The sequence below is a fragment of the Cervus canadensis genome, chromosome 25 (genome assembly GCF_019320065.1).
Source record: "Cervus canadensis isolate Bull #8, Minnesota chromosome 25, ASM1932006v1, whole genome shotgun sequence".
NCBI lineage: Eukaryota > Metazoa > Chordata > Mammalia > Artiodactyla > Cervidae > Cervus > Cervus canadensis.
The window spans coordinates 8,834,510-8,857,148 of record NC_057410.1 but is presented as its reverse complement, the minus strand read 5'-3'; the positions used below and the strand labels follow the sequence as shown (position 1 = coordinate 8,857,148).

The following is a 22,639-nucleotide window of genomic DNA, read 5'->3' as shown; positions in this document are numbered from 1 at the left end:
TCGGCCCATTAAGTTGGGAACTACTGACCTAACTTCCAACTGAAAAATGGAGGCAACCCAACTACAACACTTATAAGAATGAAGGATGATTCAGAGAACAGGATTAAGTTCTGATTCCATACTGGCTCAGTTCTCACTAAAGATCATCACATTATCAAATTTTATCAAAATCATATTTTTATTATCAGAATTCTATAATATTGTGAATTCAATCAAATGAATTTCTCTTATCATTTAGGTGAAAGTAGTTGAACTCAGAAAATCAGAGTTGCAATTTGTTAAAAGGGAAAGAGGGAATGTGAGAGAAATGCAATATAGTACAATAGTTAGGGGGTGAGCTTTCGATTCATACTGCCACAGTTCAACCAACAACCTAACTCCTTAACTCCTCTCTCTGACCTGCAATCTTGGACTAAGTGATTAGCCTAGTCTTCCATTACAAATTCTTCATTTGTCAAAATATGTAAACAAACTGCTTAAGATTTAAATGCTTAAGTGTAAACATTTATGTTTATACTTGCCTAGCACCCAATAAGTGGACCTACTATTTATTACAGGACATTATGCTACATGAAATCAGTCAAACAAAGACAAATTCTGTATGATCTTACTTGTATGTGGAATCTAAAACAAAACAAAACAAAACTTATAGACACTGAACAGACTCATGGCAGCCAGAGGTGGGGGTAGGGAGGTGGGAGAAATGGGTGAAGGTGATCCAAAGGTACAAGTTTCCAGTTATAAGTCCTGGGGATGTCATGGACAGTGTGGTGACTATAGCTGATAGTACTACACTATATACTGAAAGCAGCTAAGATAGTCACTCCTAAAAGTTCTCATCACAAGAAAAAAATTGTAACTATATATGGTGATGGATGTTAACTAAACTTAGTGATTATCACTTCACAAAACATACATACATCAAATCATTATGTATTAATAGCATACCTTTAATACACTGTCAATTATATCTCAATTTTTAAAAAAAAAAAAGGAAAAATGTGAAGTACTGAGCACTTAGATGTTTAACCAAGATCATAGCAGAATAGCAAGAAGCTTAGGCCAGCATAAGAACAGGAATGAAGAGACAGAAAAGAAAACACAAAAAAACAAAAATAAACTCGCTGTCTCCTAATGCAACCCCCAAGGAACATGCCCATATTCTAAGGATCTAAAACTTATACCAATACTGAAGGAAAGTTATGACCAACCTAGACAGCATATTAAAAAGCAGAGACATTACTTTGCCAACAAAGGTCCGTCTAGTCAAGGCTATGGTTTTTCCAGTGGTCATGTATGGATGTGAGAGTTGCACTATAAAGAAAGCTGAGTGCCGAAGAATTGATGCTTTTGAACTGTGGTGTTGGAGAAGACTCTTGAGAGTCCCTTGGACTGCAAGGAGATCCAACCAGTCCATCCTAAAGGAAATCAGTCCTCAGTGTTCATTGGAAGGACTGATGTTGAAGCTGAAACTCCAATACTTTGGCCACCTGATGCGAAGAGCTGACTCACTGGAAAAGACCCTGATGCTGGGAAAGATTGAAGGCAGGAGAAGGGGACAACAGAGGATAGGATGGTTGGATGGCATCACCGACTCAATGGACATGGGTTTCAGTAGACTCTGGCAGTTGGTCATGGATATGCAGGCCTGGTGTGCTGTGGTTCATAGGGTCACAAAGAGTCAGACACGACTGAGAGACTGAACTGAACTAATACCCATGCTATAACAGGATATATACTTTTTATGTACAATATTATATAGTTGATGTACAATACTATATAAGTTACAGGTATACAATATAGTAATTCACAATTTTTAAAGGTTACACTCCATTTATAGCTATTATAAAGCACTGGCTATGTTCCCTGTGCTGTACAATATGACCCTGTGGCTTATTTTATAACAATTTGTACCTCTTAATCCCTTACCTCTCTGTCACTCCTCTCCCCTTTCCTCTCCCTACCTCTCCCGAGGTAACCATTAGTTTGCTCACTGTATTTGTGAGTCTGTTTCTTTTTTCTTATCTTCACTAGTTTGTTGTATTTTTTTTTAGATTCCACATATAAGAGATATCATAGAATTGCCCTTCTCTGACTTATTTCACTTAGCATAATACCCTCCAAGTCCATTCATGCTGTTGCAAGAGGCAAAACTTCATTACTTTTTTTTATGCCTGAGTAGAATTCCACTGTGTGTGTGTGCGTCTGTGTATACACACATCTTTATCCACTCATCTGTCATGGACACTCAGGCTGCGTATCTTGGCAACTGTAAATAAAGCTGCTATGAACACTGGAGTGTATGTATCTTTTTGAATTAGTTTTGTAAAATGATGTGGTTTTAAATAACTTTCTATGGGCTAGCCTGGGAACTTAAAACAATGTAGTTAGACATGTTTGAAGTTTAAACAACTATTTTACACATGATCTGGAAGACAACCATTCAAAAATCATAGACTGTCCATTTTTCCTTCTAGAAGCAAACAGCTTGTCTTTATGAGCAAACATTAAGTATTCAAATTCATTAAATGTTAAGTATAAATTCACCATAAAATAACACCATGCAAAAGAACTGAGATGTTTTACAGATCAAAGAGCGTGATGAATAAGACCACCCCTAATCTTTCTCAGTTTAGTTTTAAGGTCAAGAAGCAACAGTTAGAACCAGATATGGAACAACACACTGGTTCCAAACTGGGAAAGGAGTACATCAAGGCTGTATTCTGTCACCCTGCTTATTTAACTTACATGCAGAGTACATCATGCGAAATGCCAGGCTGGATGAAGCACAAGCTGCAATCAACATTACTGGGAGAAATATCAATAACCTCAGATATGCAGATGACACCACCCTTATGGCAGAAAGCAAAGAAGAACTAAAAAGCCTCTTGATGAAAGTGAAAGAAGAGTGTGAAAAAAGCTGGCTAAAAACTCAACATTCAAAAAACTAAGATCATGGCATCTGGTCCCATCACTTCATGGCAAACAGGTGGGGAAACAATGGAAACAGTGACAAACTTTATTTTCTTGGGCTCCCAAATCACTGCAGATGGTGACTGCAGTCATGAAATTAAAAGACGCTTGCTCCTTGAAAGAAAAGTTATGAAAAACCTAGACAGCATATTAAAAAGCGGAGATATTACTTTGCCAATAAAGGTCCATCTGCTCAAAGCTACGGTTTTTCCAGTAGTTATGTACGGATGTGAGAGTTGGACCATAAAGAAAGCTGAGTGCCGAAGAATTGGTGCTTTTGAACTGTGGTGTTGGAGAAGACTCTTGAGAGTCCCTTGGACTGCAAGGAGATCCAAGCAGTCCATCCTAAAGGAAATCAGTCCTGAATATTCATTGGAAGGACTGATGTTGAAGCTGAAACCCCAATACTTTGGCCGTCTGATGAGAAAAACTGACTCACTGGAAATGACTCTGAATGCTGGGAAGGACTGAAGGCAGCAGGAGAAGGGAAAACACATGATGAGATGGCTGGATGGCACCACTGACTCGATGGACATGAGCTAAGAACAAGCTTCGGGAGTTGTTGATGGACAGGGAAGCCTGATGTGCTGCAGTCCACGGGGTCCCAAAGAGTTGGACACAACTGAACGACTGAACTGACTGACTGAAATCTTTCTCAAAGTAAACTACTAAAACCTATAAATTTTTTTTACCACAACAAAAGTTTTATTAGTTATTTCTATTCTCATTTTTCTCAACAGTAGCTGACTTTTTCCTTATCTCCCAAAACAGTCATGTGCCAGAATCAAAACGTCATTCTTTCATCCTACATGTCTAGTTTGAAGAGCTACACAAAGCAGTTTACAACAGGAAATGGTGAAAAGAATATAAAGAATATTCCCCATAAGAAATATAAGGAAGAATTTAGGGGATACCTCTTCCATCTTAGGTTAAACTAAAATGCTCTGTATTTATACTTTAAAATAAGGATTAATTAAATCAAGTCACTGCAGTGAATCAAAAATGACGGAGCAGTAAAAGAACTGAATCTCACTCACCAACCTGCCTTAGGTAAATGACTATGCTTTACAACAGTGCAATACAGTGAAATGGACAAGGATTTTAGAGTCAGACTTGGTTTTAAATCCCTGCTGTCCTACTTGTTTGACCTTAGACTTTAAATTAATATCTCTTATACCTCATTGTATTTACAAAATGAGACAACAAAACCTACATCATGAAGTTATTATAAAGATTAAGTGAAAATATTATAGAGAACACAATGCAAGACATATCGTAAGATTCAAAAATTAGCAGCTATTAGATTTTATTAAACCAACAATATGATTCCATAACTCAGGGCGGTCTAGACCTGTGCTATTCTACACAGCAGCCACTAACCACTTGTGCCACTGACCACTTGAAATTTAGCTAGTTTGAATTGAGACAGTCTGTGAGTATAAAATTGGCTATTAGTACCGTATATTCTTATATAGAAAGAATGCAAAATATCTCAATAATTTTTAAACTGATTACTTTGAAATGATAATATTCTACATTACAAGATTAAGTAAACCTGTCTTACATCTTAATGTTGCTACCAGAAAAACTAAGATTACATATATGGCTTATACTATGTTTCTATGAGACAGTTCTGGTCTAAAACCATATCTCTGATACAATGTCAAATGTAAAATGGGATGAAAATTTCATTATGTTCTACATATGAACTAACTAGGAGACTAAAGATCCTAATGCAGTTTAAATTCCTTATTAAATCAGCATGATATTAATGCTTATCAAATTCATTTTATTATTTTATACCCCCCAATCTCTTGATTACTCCCTGTTCAATCTACTGCCTAATCATAGGGGCACACCTCATCTTCCCACTTTAGCAGTAACAGTACTCACGGTATCCTATCTTACAAACTAGCTGAAGAACAGCATGTGACAAGCCATTCTTCTCTACCAGCTGCAAGTACTGTCTGTTCTTCAGATAATGTTAACAGAAGCTTACTCTAAGACCCATCTATATTTCTAAGAGACGTTTTTCTGTTTCAAATTCACTACTATATTTTGGATTAAAGCAATGTATCGCATCTTTCCTATCAGCAAATCTAACTTCTAACGGTCAAGGAGGCTAAAATCTAGTTTCAAACTGTATTTCATAACCTATAAAATATAAATGTAAAGATAAGAAGGAGCTTCCCTGATGGTGGCAGAAAGCAAAAAGGAACTAAAGAGCCTTTTGATGAGGATGAAAGAGGAAAGTGAAAAAGCTGGCTTAAAACTCAACATTCAAAAAACAAGATCATGGCACCCAGTCCAATCACTTCATGGAAACAGATGGGGAAAAGTGGAAACAGTGACAGATTTTATTTTCTTGGGCTCCAAAATCACGGCGGACAGTTGATTGAGGCCACAAAAGACGCTTGCTCCTTGGAAGAAAAGCTATGACCAACCTAGACAGCATATTAAAAAGCAGAGACATCATTTTGCTGAAAAAGTACATATATTCAAAGCTATGGTTTTTCCAGTAGTCATTTATGGATTTGAGAGTTGATGCTTTCAAACTGTGGTATTGGAGAAGACTCAAGAGAGTCCCTTGGGGGAGGCGGGAGGGGAGATTGGGATGGGGAACACATGTAAATCCATGGCTGATTCATGTCAATGTATGGCAAAACCCACAAAATTGTAAAGTAATTAGCCTTCAACTAATAAAAATAAATGAAAAAAAAAAGAGTCCCTTGGACAGCAAGGAGTTCAAACCAGTCAATCCTAAAGGAAATCAACCCCGAATATTCACTGGAAAGACTGATGCTAAAGCTCCAATACTCTGGGTCACTTGATGCAAAGAGCGGACTCATTGGAAAAGACCCTGATATTTGGAAAGATTGAAGGCAAAAGGAGAAGAGGGTGACAGAATGACATGGTTGGATGGCATCAATGACTCAATGGACATGAGTCTGAGCAAACTTTGGGAGACAGTGAAGGACAGGGAAGTCTGGCGTGCTGTAGTTCACGTAGTCGAAGAGTTGGACATGACTTGGCAACCGAACACAACAAAGATAAGAAAATTCTTTTTCAGCACCTAGAGATAAGGCACTACTTACGCAGTATAGAAAGATGACTCCTTTTATCTCTCGGACAGTTTAAGAGACAGCTTAAAAAAATTCCGATAGGAGCTATAAAATTAACCAACTCTTCTATTACTTATTAACATCATAATAGGACATGTCATAGTGCTGAACACAGGCTGCCTAAACTACTATTGCTGGGAAATTCTAACTTATGATATTAAAAATAACAGGAGAGGATGGGACAAATTAAGAAAGCAGTGTTGACATACAGACTGCCGTGTGTAAAATCGACGGCTACTGGGAAGCTGCTGTGTAACACAGGAAGCCCAGCCTGGTGCTCTGTGACGATCTCGAGGGGTGGGATGAGGGCTCAAAATTTCTCTTCACACACACACACACACACACACACACACACACACACACAGAGTTATGACTGACTCGTGCTGTTATATGGAGGAAACCAACACAACCTTCCAAATAAAAATTTAAAAAAATAAATGTAAAAATAACATAGTTATACATCACTTCTAATTTCTAGAAAGCATTTCCATAAACATCACATCAGTGCCCTACCAGAGTCATGGCTATAAGTAAAGTTGATTTTACTATCCCCTCATTTGACAGATGCAAAAACCAAGGCCCAGCAGTTACAAGTGACTTACCTGCCCCAATAAAGTTACTAGGTGAGAAAAGGTACATTAAGAAAATCTGCTTCCCAGTGGCTAAGATTGTGGACTCTTAAGTCAGATCATGGGTTCAAATGCTGGCCTGAAAACTTAGTTAGTGGTGGTGGGATCTTAACACAAGGCAAACCCAACCATTTTCCCTCTGTATTTCAGTTTCCCCATGGAGATAATGCTAATAGCTCCCTTCATGTAAATTAAGACAAACTGCTCCAATACAGAAAGTTTTAAGTAAATACTTTTATCATTTAAGGCTTTACAATCCAAAAGAAGGGAGATTTAAAGATGACATTTAAAAAAAACAAAACAAGACTTTTGTTGTAAGAATACTTCTAGAACATCTTGAACCACAATCATAAATGTTTCAAGTTGATAACATTTTCATTTTGGATAAATTCATTCTTATCTCTTTTTTACTTTTAACATTTTAATTTTTAATTGGAGGATAATCACTGTATGATGATGTTTGTTTCCACCACATAATATTTCCACATTTATTATGCAGAAACAAACTATACAGGTATAGTTTATTATATGGAAACAAACTATACATGTATCCCCTCCTTCTTGATCCTCCCTCCCACTCCCCCATCCTACCCCTCCAGGTCATCACAGAGCACCAGGCCTAGCTCCCTGTGCTATTCAGCAACTTCTTACCAGCCATACACTTTATTACTTCTAAAATCCTGTAAGAAATGAAAGTATTTCTTCTGTGGTAAACTTTATCATAGGGAGTATTCAAATTTGCAGAAACTATGTTTTAAAGTCATCTTTCCCAAGTTACAATATACAAATCTGAAACAATGCTGCACAGTAACGAAATTTCAATTCTGAAGGCTAGCTAGTACATAAATTTAGTAGAAAGAAGAGATTGCAAGGGGAGAGGAGGGAGGTGGTGTGTTGGGAAAATGTATCACTCCTATAGTTCTAGAAAGTATATACTCATCTCCTAGAATCACATCTGTAGGTGCCCAATAAATAATTTATGAGTGAGTAAATGGATGAATGACTAGGACAATGTTTCTTCAAGTGAACTAAGTCAAGAAAGCAAGCATTTGTGATACCTTAATAGGTATCCTTGGAGAAGGCAATGGCACCCCACTCCAGTACTCTTGCCTGGAAAAATCCCATGGACAGAGGAGCCTGATAGGCTGCAGTCCATGGGGTCTCGAAGAGTCAGACAGGAGTGAGCGACTTCACTTTCACTTTTCACTTTTCACTTTTATGCGTTGGAGAAGGAAATGGCAACCCACTCCAGTGTTCTTGCCTGGAGAATCCCAGGGATGGGGTCGCACAGAATTGGACACGACTGAAGTGACTTAGCAGCAACAGGTATCCTTAATCTAGGAAGTCATTACTAAGGCTGAGCAAGGTTCAAAGCCACACCCCAGGGACTAGAAGAAACAGATAGTCTAAAGATTTCCATCTGTCAATTAATTTCAATTACTCTCTTTATATGTAAATTTAAAAAATTATACCTAGGTGAATTCCTACAGAGCAAAAGTTTCCTTTGTAAGTACAAAGTGCTTTCAGGAATTAGCCACAATTAGCAAATTCCTTTTGTACGTATACACATGTAAAAGAGGTCTCAAACGGCAAAATAAAATTGATGTTCCAGGTGTTAAAATGCCCACTGCTCCCAAAGGATGTTTTCCCCATTCATGTATATTCAGGACAGGGGAGCAATTTTGTTGGTACATTCTTCATCACTTATCACTAACTTGCAGAGTTTTTCACCCAAGCCTTATTTATAAATATTAGTTTGCCATTTGATATCAATACAGCTATAAAAATGAATGCATAAGTCATTGTGCAAAAACATTATAAGCAAAAAACTATGGACACAGAGCAGTAACTCTGCTACCAAGACAAAACAAATGGCGTAACTTTAAACTCCATGTGTGCTCAGTCAGTCACGTCCAACTCCTTGAGACCGCATGGACTGTGGCCCACCAGCTCCTGTCCATGGGATTTTCCGGGCAAGAATACTGGAATGAGATGCCATTTCCTCTATCTGAACCCAGAGATGGAACTTGCTCTGCTGCATCTCCTGTATTGGCAGGGTGATTCTTTACCACTGAGCCACCTGGGAAGCCTCTTTAAAATCTATACCTCTAGAAATAAAGAAAAAAAATTAAGACCTTGTAAAAGTAATACTGATGGTTTCTATATGATAGACTTGTTACTTTATTTTCAGATATTATTACCTGTTAGTATAAATTTTTATAATCCTTTTAAAAAGGTAATTCCTTAGAAATATATTTTCAAAAGAAGATAAAACATGTAAAACCTAACTATAAAAATGTTTGATAAAAACTAAAACCTAAACACTTCCCTCTTGGTCAATTCTTGTTTAAAAATTATTTTTCAGAGTGATGTTAATGAAGAGTATTAATTAGATCAAGTTTTGTTTTGAACTACCACTTGTGAGATTCAGGTTAAAACTTACATTATTAAAACACCAAAATCCAAATACACTGCTACTGGTTCACTTTAAAATCTGTTAAAAATAAATTCTGAGTATGAAAAGTCAAAATCTAAAGCTATGAGACAATAACTGTTATAATAATTTATACAATTAGTATGGGCTTGGTTCCCAAATTAAATAGTAGCAATTTTTCATGTATACTAAATTAATACAGGATAAGAATAAAGATATACCATTAGTAATACACTTTTCATAAAGAAGCTACTATTACTCGCTTACCATATATTTTAAAGATTACTTCAGTTTTAAACTCTTATAAACTAGATAAATATCTCTTTGCACTGATGTTATAACCTGTTTGGTCTGAGGTTCCTTTCATTTAAATAAAATACTTCTCAGCAAGGAGAAGTTATTTTAAGACTTCATAACTCTACTGAGAAATAATGAAAATATCTAATTTTTTTAAATCCAAGACATTTTAGAATGCTTCATTCCCATTGAAATAAATTATAAGCATAGGAAAATACATACAAAGCTCTTTTAAAAGGTGCAAAAATGAGAGAACAAATGTATTATACTTGAAAGATTTTTACATCTTGAAAATGAACAATGGAAAACGTAAGTTTTAAAGTGGTAATACAAACCAGAGGACCACTTTCCCACCACTTTTGAGACTAGGCCAATCTTTCAAGAATTAGAAATAGTATCATATGTCTTATGGCTTTACATATTATGTAACTTGTGTTACATTACAGCAGACTGCCCTCCTCATACATCAGTGAATTAATTAATCTAAAATCTAAATAAGGATAAATGGTTCCACACCATTCCTAAATGTCAAGTGAGTAAAAATTTTTAATTTCCTGTCCTAACGAAGTTGATTCACAGATTACCCTTGGCACTCTAGGATTTCATGTATTAAGTTGCTTCACCTATCCACATTTTTGAAAACTGTCTAGATAATAATAATAGTAGAGGACACATACAGAGCCTTTATGTATTTACACACATTAAAAGGCAACCTAGCAGAGAGGTTAAGGGCCACTATCTAAGTCTAAAAACTGCCTCTGCACTCATGACCGCAGGCAAATTACGCAACTTCTGTGTCTCAGTTTCCCTATCTACAAAATGGGATAAATACCTGCCTCATAAAGATTATGTAACAATTACAACTGTTTAGGTTCAGTGCCTGGCACAAAGTGCTACATAAGGATTAGCTGCTATTATTACTATTATATGTGTCATGTACTGAGCCAAGTACTTTACATGCATTATTTCATTTAATTCTCACAACTCTATTTTACAGGTGAGAAAATTGAGGTTTATAGTGGTTCAGCAACTTGCCTTCAATAAAAAAGCTAACAAGAAGAAAGACCCAAATTCAAACCCAGGTTTCTTTTTTAATGATCTACGCCCTAATATTTATACCAGTGTTTCAAACTAGACTCCGTGAATGTATTCACAGGGGATTTACAAGTTTTCTGATGATTTTTATTTTAAATTATGCTAGAGATAATTTTCAGATAAAATATATTTTTATATAGTTGATTTTAATTTCTCAAATCATCAAACTGAGGTATATAAACCCCTGGTTTTCCCATGAATATTCCTGGAGATTTAAGAATTTTTTTCTTACAAAGTGGTCAACTTTTAAAAACTTCAAGCTCACTCAGCTTTCATTCTTCAAGAATGAGAGCAACAAATAATTTTCAAAATTCTTTATACCTATTTTATTACTAAGTTTTAGATCTTTTGGCTAGTCAAACTGCTTGAAAAAGTAAAAACAAATTTTAAAAAACTACAGTACCCTTTGTAGCACTTGATCTTGTCTTGAAAAAGAAAACACCCACATTAAAAAGAAACAAATATTAAAAAGTTATCTCTTCCCTTAGTAAACAGCACTTTACTTTCACATTATGCACCACTCTCTCATCTTTAATCCAACTGTGTAACTACAATAGCCTATAGGTTATTTCCACTTAAATAACTCAAAAAATAAGCTTCAAATAAACTAATTTTCTCTATGCCACCTTTCTCCCCCAAAATCCCTTTTCAGCATCTCTAATCCCCATCAGTGGTATTACTGTCCTCTCATGACCCTGTGGTCAAGCGAGACAGGAGGGATTCAAACTCAGAACTGAGTGAAAAGCCTGTACTCTTTACCAGTATACTCAATTCCTCCTGTAGGAACATTACCTCAAGGAGATGTAATCTATGTGGCACAGTGGGCATACACAATTATAAACGCTGAACTAAATGATATGAAGAATGCGAAAGATCTTATTCGAGCAGCAAATGATGAGCCAAACTCCAGGGTAAAGAGGATAGAGTCAAGAGTAGGCAGAGGTGAGACTTTTAAGAATGAAGAGCAGTTACTAAGAAACAACCTTCTCAAAGAAGGGAATAACATACACAAAGGCACAAAAACCTCATGACAGTCAGTGAACACCAAAGTAGTGTTCCAGAAAGTTCCAGTTTTCCAGAAAGCAAAGTGTGATATGAGGGACTATTAGGAAATGAAGCAAGAAAAAGCAGGAATACTCAGAACATGAACAGTTTAGCCAAGTTTAGATTTGATCTACTAAGTAAGGGGAAGCCACTGAGTAATTTTAAGCATGAATGAAATATTACTTTTTTTTTTTTTTAGAAATAATCCTCTGGCACTGAAAAATGGACTGGAAAAGCTACAGTCCAGAAGCATAGACAACTGTTAGGAAAGTGCAAGAACAGTTCAGGCAAGACAGTGGAGAATGAGGAGAAACAGACTGATTCAAAAGATAGGTAGGAGGTAGAACTTCAGGATTTGGTAACAAGTTAGACTGTGATTTGAGTTTGGAAGGAAGATGGAGGAAAGGAAGGAATGGAGGCAAATTTAAGATTTCTAGCTTAAGTTCCGGGTGGATGGGAATGCCACTAACTAAAACAGGGAACAAAGCAGGAGAAACAAAGAAAAAGAACGAAAGCTGACAAGGACAGACGGTGGTGTTACTTCCGGTACATCCAGAAGAAACTGTCTAATAAATGATTAAGTCAAGAACCCAGGAGAGAGAAATCTAAGGCAAAAAAATATAAAATTGGGAGGTATTAACCAGGAGAAACTAGCTAGGGAAACTGCAAATGAATAAGACCACCAATATTTAAACTATAGGCAGACAAATAAGTGAAAAGTAGGCAAGAGTGGTGATACAGAAGTTTGGGAAGGAGAGAGTTTCATGAAAAGTGAATTGTTGATATATTGAATGTATCAAAAGGTGAACTTTAAACCTCTTGGATTTGACAACTAAGTAACTGAGGACAAACAGTGAGGTTGCAGAGGTAATGGACGGTAAAGAAAGCCAAACTAGCACTTCCTGTGGCACAGAGAATGAGAATCAGTCTGCGGACACAGGGGACACAGGTCCCCTCCTCTGGTCTGGGAGGATTCCACAAACAGAGCAATTAAGCCCACGAGATGCAATTACTGAGCCTGTGCGCTGCAACTACTGAAGCCCATACACCCTAGAACCAGTGTTCCACAAGAGCAGCCACTGCAATGAGTAACCCCTGATCGCTGCAACCAGAAAAAGATGCCGTAGCAGCAAAGACCTAGCACAGTCAAAAATACATAAATAATTTTTTTTTTAAGTTTACAAATAATAAATGCTGAAGAGGGTGTGAAGCAAAAAAAAGCTAAACTAGATGGGGGTTGAGTGAATGGTAGGGGAGGAAAGAGACATTAATCTTGGCTGAGAAGGAGTAACAGCTAGAGAACAGAGTTAAATAACATTTTCAGGATGGCAGAGATTTTAGCATTTTTATAGGATTAGATGGAAAAGGAAACGGCAACCCATTCAGTCTTCTTGCCTGAGAAATCCCAAGGACAGAAAAGCCTAGCGGGCTACAGTTCATGGGGTCGCAAAAGAGATGGACACAACTTGGCGACTAAGCAGCAGCAAAGGATTAGAAAGGGACCAGTGAAGTGTGAGATTTTTAAATTATGGCTTTGTACTTACGTTTAATATACGGAAAGTTAACCAAGATACAATATTAAGTGAAAAAATAAGCTGAAGAATATGTATAGTATGATGTCACTTCTCTGGCCTTCAACTTACTATCATTACTCTCATGTGAGCAACTATCACTAACAGAAACTCATTTGTTTACGTGTCCATCTCCCCAACACCCCTCGAATGTAAACTCGATGAGAGGAGAGATTTCATCGGCCTCGTTCTCCACATATCCCTACAGCTTAAAATGTTGCTTGGCACATAACAGGCACTCTACTGTTCAATGAAAATGTCTGTGTGCACACACTCATGTATATATGTATGCATATATTGATATTTACATGCAAAGCATTAAGAAAGTTCTAATTTATTATTTGAACTTATGCCAGGGTTGAGTGTGAGACTAGGGGGTGAGGCATACAATACTGATTCATTTTTTGCTTCATAGATCTCTGTTCAAATTTTCTACGAAAATCATGTCTCTTGTAACTGAAAAACAACTTTTAAATAATGATTGTATGAGCCTAAGAAAGTTAATCTATTCTGCCTTTCTATTTTCTTTTAGTGTGTTGTCATGATCTAATGTTGACTTCAAGCTGATCCTTGAGTTGTTTTGGTAAGGCAGTTCAAAGTCAGAATCTTAAAACTTAGAGCTGGAAAGAACATAGACACTACCTAAGGCAACCCCCGAATTTTACAGATGAGAAAGCAGAGACTCATAGTAACTTAATTACTAAAACTAGTGTACTGATAAGAAGTTTTTAAAGATCAAATGATTAGAAACTATATAAAGGGCTAATCTACTATATGTTATACCTAATTTAAAAGATAACTAATAAAAGCTTGCTAAAGCTTACTCTCACATTTAACTTACAATCTTCTGGTAAAATTATTACGCAAAGTAAATGATTTCCTTAAGCACACTGGTTGATCAACGAAACCTACAGTTAAGCAGTGACTAACCATTATACTGTGACAGAGGATTCAGAATACATAAATATAGGGAGTGAAGTTATTCACCGTTGGGTGTGCACACTAACTGAACTAACAGGCACCTTCTTTTTATCAGGATATACAGCAGGTCAAGTATATAATACATTTAAGGGATTCATCACATTTTGACTCAAATTTCTATATCAATATCTACAACATGTACTTAACAGAACTCAATAAAAATTAAATGCTGAATAGGCAAGAAATACTCTAGTAAATATAAAAAAATGACAACCATTTCTCCTCACATATATACTGTAGTTCACCAGGAATACAACTGCAGTCCAAACTTTTGAATATCACTTTACATTTGTTTACAAACTATGTCATTTGATCCTCACAACTGTGACAGACAGCAGAAATTGTTTCTCCCATTTAATATGTAAGAAAACGAGGCTCAGAGCTTAACTTGATTAAGGTCATTTTGATAAGTCCTAAGACCTGGATTCTCTCTTAGCCACTGTTCTTTCCATCCCCCAGGCTACCTTACATTTACCATTTATTAAAGCGCAAACCACTTTATAATTTCCTTCCTTCCACACTGGTGAAAGTGATTGAGGGTTACCTAAGCCCTAGCAATCCTATCCCTTTCTAGTCCATTTAAAATTTTCATGCCTAAGAAAATATTAGTCATTCATCTTAACAGTGACAAGAAAGATGTGTAAGTCACCTTAGTACAGAATTGTGCACCTTTCATACAGTAATTCTGTATGAAATCCTACCAAGTATTCAATTATTTTCTTAATTCTAATGAAAGTATCCTCTAATTTAGAAAGCTCTCTACAAATAATACCAAAAGTAGGATGGGCTTAATAGTTGGAAAAAAATCTGAAACCAAATCTTAGTCTTATCACTCACTAGCTGTTTAACTGTGGGTACATTTCTTAGCGTCTTTGAGTCTCACTGTCCTCACCTATAAAGTGAGGATGACACCATCTGCCTCTCTGAGTTTGCTGGGCAGATTCAGCAATAACACTGGCAAAGCCTTTACTTCTTAAAAAAGGGCCAGTTCACAGAACAGACCAGTTCCACTGGAGAAACAAGCATGCAGATAGGTACTGCTCACAGGTAATGTCATTTATGTGAATTTTACTAATGTAACTTCTAGATATGAGACTTTATCTCTTGTCTCGCTCTGTAATATCTGGGGTAGGACACAATATATATATATATACCAGTCTTGCTCCCAGGGCACCATAACGTGAGTGCTGGATTTCAGTCCTCTTCTAATCCCTCTATAGTTAAGGACTATCATAATCTATTATTTGACTATCTTAGAATTGGCTATATCCAAACCAAGGCTTACTCTATTTTCACTCCACTCTTTAAGTCTGCTAACTGCATCTTTTGACTATTTCGAAATAAAACTAATTATTTTGAACTAGGAAGTCAATTTTATAAATACAAACCATGACAGTGAATTCATGTTGAGTGAAAAGGGTCGAAAGTTTCAGGGGGTGGGGTACAGGGGAGAGGGACCTAACAGTGAGAACTTACCTATTCAGCAGTACATCTTTCTAAATGTTATAAATGTTACATTTTGTAGTATTAAGTATATGTGTAGATATCTCTAATTTCTTTAAAGTACATCTTACTAAATTTACTTTCTTTTAATCCTCCCAAGCATCATTCTAATCAAGATTAACATCATTTTACAGATTATGTCAGGGAAGCTCACTCTAGTTCACTCCCCCTTGCTCAAAGTACTATAACTACAGGAAGGCTCTTGCTCAGTTCAAGGCCTTTCCTCCTCTTGTAACCTCTGCCCAGAATGCTCTCCTGTCTAATACAAGGCTGTCGTCTTGTCCTGCTTCAGGTCTCATTTCACACAGTTCCCACCATTACCATGTCTACAGTGGTGGTGGTGGTGGTGTAGCCACTCAGTTATGTCCAACTCTTCCGATCCCCTAGACTGTAGCCTGTCAGGCTCCTCTGTCCATCGGGTTCTCCAGGCAAGAATACTGGAATGGGTTGCCATTTCCTTCTCCAGGGGATCTTCCTGACCCAGGAATCAAACCCAGGTCTCCTGCATTGCAGGCAGATGATTTACCAACTGAGCTATGACGGAAGCCCTATAGAGCAGAGCCCTGTCTATAGTAGAGTACACCAATTACACCATCCTTATATCCTTCATAGAACATAAAGTGATCAGTATTCATCTTCTTCCTGTGTTGAAGGGCAGGGACACCTTGACTTCCCACTGCTGTATCCAGAGTGCTCAGTACAGATGACACTGGCTTAATGAATGAGTGAATGCGACTGCCCACAGCCATTCAGCAAAGTAAAAGGCAGGGCCTGGAGACCAATCCAAATCAACGTGACTGCAAACCCCTGCACTGCCATTCCACTACTTTTTCCACTGGTGGAAGTGGAGCTGCTCTGGGTTGGGAAATCAATCAGTTTAGAAGCTTGCCTTCTGACTTTCTGCATTCATTCACTTGAAAGAAATTAGAGATATCTACACATATACTTAATACCACAAAATATAACACTGAAATATTACAAAATATTTAACTACAGTTTCAAGAGATCTTACACTGCCTTTTAGAACTCGATTTGAAAAAACAAAAAAATCCACTGCCTTTACTATGCCTGAACAATAAAAATAACTTCAAATTTGAAGTAGCTGGACTGGCATCTCCACATATGGTTACTACTTAAGGCCAAAAGAAAATTTAAGTCACACATTTTAAATGCTCTTTACTAACAGGCTTGCTTATAATATTTTGCTCTTTTAGATGATGTTTTGAATTCCCCAATACATCATAGAGAAAAATCTTAAAACCAGCCACGGGGTTATCATTCTTATCACGATAACCATATTCTTTCTTAAAGAAAGATGACACAAATGCCCTCAATGTGTTGTGTTGCACTATTAAACCATGTGCTTGCAGGCTGAAGTCACCTCGGGTAAAATGCCCAGTGCGGCTAGAGACGGCCACTAACAGCATTCCCTTTGTTGCCTCCACCACGGGGTTGAATACTTACTGCCGAGTCCTCCATCCTCGGATACTCCCGTCCCTCTCATGCCTAGGTATGTCAGTCCCAAAATGAGGAAAAATAGGCAGGCAGCAGTTAAGAGAAACATGGACAAATAGTGGGCACTGAAACCCCCCGTTGGGGACACCTCCTCCCGTTTAAATTGTTGGAGAAGTTCCTCCTCGGGTTCGGAAAGCTTCGGTTTGTTGTATGTGTTCTTCAGGTAGGTATGATTGGAGCCTGTATGATTGGAGTGATTGATCCTGAGTGAACTCGAGGCGGCCACCGCCGCGCTGGGAGGGAGGCTGTTGGAAAAAATCCTGGGGGAGTCCACGCCGAAGGCCCCGCTGCCGATATGATTATTGGTTTTAAGAAGGGAGCCTGTGGACGAATCCAGGGTTGAGTCCATGTCCGCGAGTGGCGGCGGCAGGAGAGGGCTTAGTTTCTTAGCGTTACCGCGGTATCTAGGAATGGGGCTGGAGTCCAGCGGATCACACCCTCCTCCCTGCTCCGCCGCCGCCGCCGACTCCTCGAGGTTTCGGCTCCTGTCTAGACTCCCGGCGGCCGCCGCCCTGTCATTCATCGCGATTCCTCCCCCTCCCTGAACTGAGGTCTCCAGCCGGCCGCCGGCCGATTTCGCAGGCAGGGGCGAGAGAGGCTTACTGTGGCCCCGCCTGGGCCGATGCCGAGAAAGGGTGTCGTCCTTCAATACCTGTCTGCTGGGGGCCACGTCGTCGTCCTCCTCTTCCTCCGAGTCCGAATAGTTTTCCCGGCAGCTGTAGGGCAGAAGCCGGCTGCCATTCACGGTCCGGCCGGACCACAGCGGCTCCTCGGCCTCCGGGTCCCTGTCCTCGCCGTCTTCCCCCTCCTGCTCCTCGTCGTCCGCCGCCCCATCTCTCCCCGACGGGCTCTGCAGCTCGGGGGCCGCCGGCCTCCTGGCCCCCCACCACGAGTGGGGCTTCCTCCGCTCTGCCGAGTTGCTGTTAGTCACCTCGCTGGCGGCCAGGGGCGCCGACGGCGGTTTGAGCCCGCGATACTGGAGCGGAGCCCGGTCTTTCCTCCCGCCGCCGCCGCCGCCGGCCTGGTCCCGGGGACTGGCCTCCACGTCCGACTCGTCCGAGCTGAAGCCCAGCAGTACTTTGCTGCCAGCCGTGGGGGTGGCCGAGGCGCCCCCAGGCCCTCCCAAGGGGGTCTCCGGACCCGAAGCCGAAATCCGGCCCAGGCCCCCAGGAGTCCGTAAGTAGGCGAGGTCGCCGGAGACCGGCCGGACCCCCATCCCCACGGCCGCCGCCGCTGGTCCGGCGGCGGCGACCGTGGCGGCTGCCGTGTTATTGTTATTACTGTTCCGCGTCTTGGTGCCGCGGCCCCCGGACCGGTGCTGCTGCTGCTCTTCCTCTCGAAGCTTCTTCAGCTTCTTGAGGTAGACCGGGCGGGTGCTCTCCGTCACTGGGCCAGGAGATAGGCCGTAACGGCGGAGCTGAGAGAAAAGCTCCTCATCCGAGAGCTGCTGAGGCGCCGAAGCCGCTGCCGCCGCCATTTTCTCTCCAGGGTGTTTTACAAGCTCCGCGCTACCGGAAGTGACGCGCCGCCCTAGACCCTGAACTAGACCGGGCTGCGTCGCCCTCCCAGCGCCACGGGCGCCTTGGCCAATGGGAGGCACGGGAGGAGCTCACCTGAGCGGGAAAGGGCCACCTGAGCCGCGCGCCGCTTCAGCGGCCGAAAGTTTTTCTGCGCTTTCCTGTCGGGGTGTCTCCTCCGTCTGTTCTCCGCCCTGCCCTTCTCAGCGCCTTTCCCGGGATTTGCCTCTTGCCAAGCCTCACCTTGACCTCCTCTTTGCAGGTTCCTGCCACCGGGCAGTAGTAACTGAAGGGAAATCTGACTTGAAGTTCTCGGCATTAGTTTCCTTTTCATGCAGATTCCCGCTGCCAAAGGGGAGCCTAGAGACTTAAAGAAATCTTGATGGCCAGGTGATTGGCAAATTTCCCTGAGCCCTGGTTCTCTCTTTTCACTTTGTCTTTCCTCTTAACGCACCAAAAAAAAAAAAAAAAAAAAAGGTGAGTTTCTCTCGCGGCTCATTTTGAGAAGCCGCTCCTCTAATGTTTCAAAGAAAATATACAGAGTAAACCAGCCCCAATACAATTTTCTTCAAGAGTAATGCTTATTGATTCCCGAGTTAGTTGTAAGGTATCATCATTTTTCCCCTTAGAAAATCTGATAACCTTGATAGGTCGTCATTTGGGGAATTGAAAGAGCCAATCACATTATATGACTGCAGAAACAAAAACGTGCCATCTTATTTTCTTCTTGGAACCTTTCCAACCTATAGTTATTTGTTTATTATTAATGATTATTTTTATGCACCTGTCTTCCTATTTATTGTCTTATGCCTTTGAACTGTATAGGCTTTATGAGCGGAGGAACCCTGCTTCACCCCGTTAGTGCCTGACACTAGAAATTCAGTAAACGTTTGTCAAACTAATTTAATGCATCGCAAAGCTAAGACAGCGTGAGACGAATATTTAAAGAAACCTTCATAGACAGTCAAAAAACGGAATCAGTTAAGACCTGGATATCCAACACCCTCATTTACAGAATAGGAAATGAATCTCAGAGAGATGAGATTTGCCCTGTTTGGCAAAGAACATTTCCCTTTTCCTCTAACCCAGGCAGACTGACACTTCTTGAATACTCAAACCCTAGCAGCTATGTGGCAGCATCTACCACAGTATCTGACACACCATGAAATCTTCGTCAAATGAATTATTTTGCCCTATTACATTATACACATCTGAACAGGAAAATATGTTAGTCAAAAGTATAAATACTAGCTTTTCGACATCCTGAATCCAACAGCAGAATAATACTCAGTAATCTGAATTTTTTACTTTTGCCATCTCCTCAAAAATACTCTCACGTGGACAGGCACTTCCTAGTCATTCATCAGAGGACTTTAAAATCCATAAATGATTCTATGACTGTTCCTGAATTCTATGACTGTTAAGTACTTTAAAGAGGGTTTGACATAGAAAAGTTTGGCCACTCTGATGATAATGACCCAAAATTTATTACCATAATTGTCTGGGTGGGGAATCAAATGATTACAAACATACTAGACCTGTGTCTCAGAATAGCAGAGTGGTTAAGCTGTGAGTCTGAAGTTAAGCAAAACTGGATATAGACCCAGTCCTGTCACGAACTTTCAACATTTGATCCAAACCCTACTGGCTCTTCAAGTAGGAATCACAGAAGTCAGCCTTGGATTTTCAGGAATCTTTAAATATTCTCCTATAAGGATTGTCAGACTATATATATTTCTGCCTATGGCTTTGGTCAAAGTATTTAATCATTCTGAGTTTAATTTCTATATTACCAAAAGAGAGATGATAAACCTTCCTCAGAAAGCTATTTTAAGGATTAAATGAAAATATGTCTGCATAATTCTTAGCACCACACCTAACACACGGTACACTCACATGTTAGCCAATGATGTGCAGCCAAGTATTGTGTGTGTATTTGGTGAGCATGGATTCTGAGAGAGAACTCCATGTAACAGCAATTAAAGAAAATACCATCACCAGATGGTCAATATCGAAATCAGATTGATTCTATTCTTTGCAGCCAAAGATGGAGAAGTTCTATACAGTTGGCCAAAACAAGACCGGGAGCTGACTGTGGCACATATAATGAACTCCTTATTGCCAAATTCAGACTTAAACTGAAGAAAGTAGGGGAAACCACTAGACCATTCAGGTATGACCTAACTCAAATCCCTTATGATTATACAGTGGAAGTGACACATAGTTTCAAGGGATTAGATCTGATAGAGTGCCTGAAGAAATATGGACAGAAGTTCATGACATTGTACAGGAGGCAGGGATCAAGACCATCCCCAAGGAAAAGAAACGCCAAAAGGCAAAATGGTTGTCTGAGGAGGTCTTACAAATAACTCTGAATAGAAGAGAATGAAAAGGCAAAGGAGAAAAGGAAAAATATACCCATTTGAATGCAGAGTTCCAAGGAATAGCAAGGAGAAATAAGAAAGCCTTCCTCAGCGATCGATGCAAACAAATAGAGAAAAACAATAAAATGGGAAAGATTAGAGATCTCTTCAAGAAAATTAGAGGTACCAAGGGAACATTTCAAGCAAAGATAGGCACAGTAAAGAACAGAAATGGTATGGACCTAACAGAAACAGAAGATATTAAGAAGAGGTGGCAAGAATACACAGAAGAACTAATCAAAAAAGATCTTCATGACCCAGGTAATCATGATGGTGTGATCACTCACCACTCACCTAGAGGCAGACATCCTGGAATGCCAAGCCAAGTGGGCCTTAGGAAGCATCACTATGAACAAAGCTAGTGGAGGTGATGGAATTCCAGCTGAGCTATTTCACATCCTAAAAGATGATGCTGTGAAAATACTGCACTCAATATGCTAGCAAATTTGGAAAACAGTGGCCACAGGACAGGAAAAGATCTGTTTTCATTCCAATCCCAAAGAAAGACAATGCCAAAGAATGCTCAAACTACCGCACAATTGCACTCATCTCGCTAGTAAAGTAATGCTCAAAATTCTCTAAGCCAGGCTTCAACAGTACATGAACCATGAACTTCCAGATGTTCAAGCTGAATTTAGAAAAAGCAGAGGAACCAGAGATCAAATTTCCAACATCCATTGGATCATCGAAAAAGCAAGAGAGTTCCAGAAAAACATCTAATTCTGCTTTATTGACTGTGCCAAAGCCATTGACTGTTTGGACCACAACAAACTATGGAAAATTCTTCAAGAGATGGGAATACCAGGCCACCTGACCTGCCTCTTGAGAAATCTGTATGCAGGTCAGGAACCAACGGTTAGAAGTGGACATGGAACAACAGACTAATTCCAAATTGGGAAAGGAGTACGTCAAGGCTGTGTATTGTCAGCCTTTTTATTTAACTTACATGCAGAGTGCATCATGAGAAACACTGGGGTGAATGCAGCACAAGCTGCAATCAGGATTTCTGGGAGAAATGTCAATAACCTCAGATATGCACATGATACTACACTTGTGACAGAAAGCAAAGAAGAACTAAAGAGCCTCTTGATGAAAGTGAAGGAGGAGAGTGGAAAAAGCTGGCTTAAAACTGAACATTCAGAAAACTAAGATCATGGCATCTGGTCCCATCACTTCATGGCAAATAGATGGGAAAACAGTGGAAACAGTGACAGACTTTATTTTCTTGGGCTCCAAAATCACTGCAGATGGTGATTGCAGCCATGAAATTAAAAGACACTTACTCCTTGGAAGAAAAGCTATGACCAACCTAGACAGCATATTAAATAGCAGAGACATTACTTTGCCAATAAAGGTCCGTCTAGTCAAAGATGTGGTTTTTCCAGTAGTCGTGTATTGATGTGAGAGTGGGACTATAAAGCAAGCTGAGTGCCGAAGAATTGATGCCTTTGAACTGTTGTGTCGGAGAAGACTCTTGAGAGTCCCTTGAACTGCAAGGAGATCCAATCAGTTCATCCTAAAGGAAATCAGTCCTG

The 22,639-nt window shown here is 39.6% G+C and overlaps 1 protein-coding gene across 1 annotated transcript in view; it reads right to left on the bottom strand.

Moving 5' to 3' along the window:
- Positions 1-18,676, bottom strand: part of LEMD3 (LEM domain containing 3) — a 69,658-nt gene extending 50,982 nt beyond the window's left edge. The window contains exon 1 of the mRNA XM_043446328.1: positions 17,114-18,676. Within this exon, the coding sequence (XP_043302263.1) occupies positions 17,114-18,641 (1,528 nt within the window). The 5' untranslated portion in view covers positions 18,642-18,676. The remainder of the gene's footprint in view (positions 1-17,113) is intronic.
- Between the last annotated feature and the right edge of the window lie 3,963 nt (positions 18,677-22,639).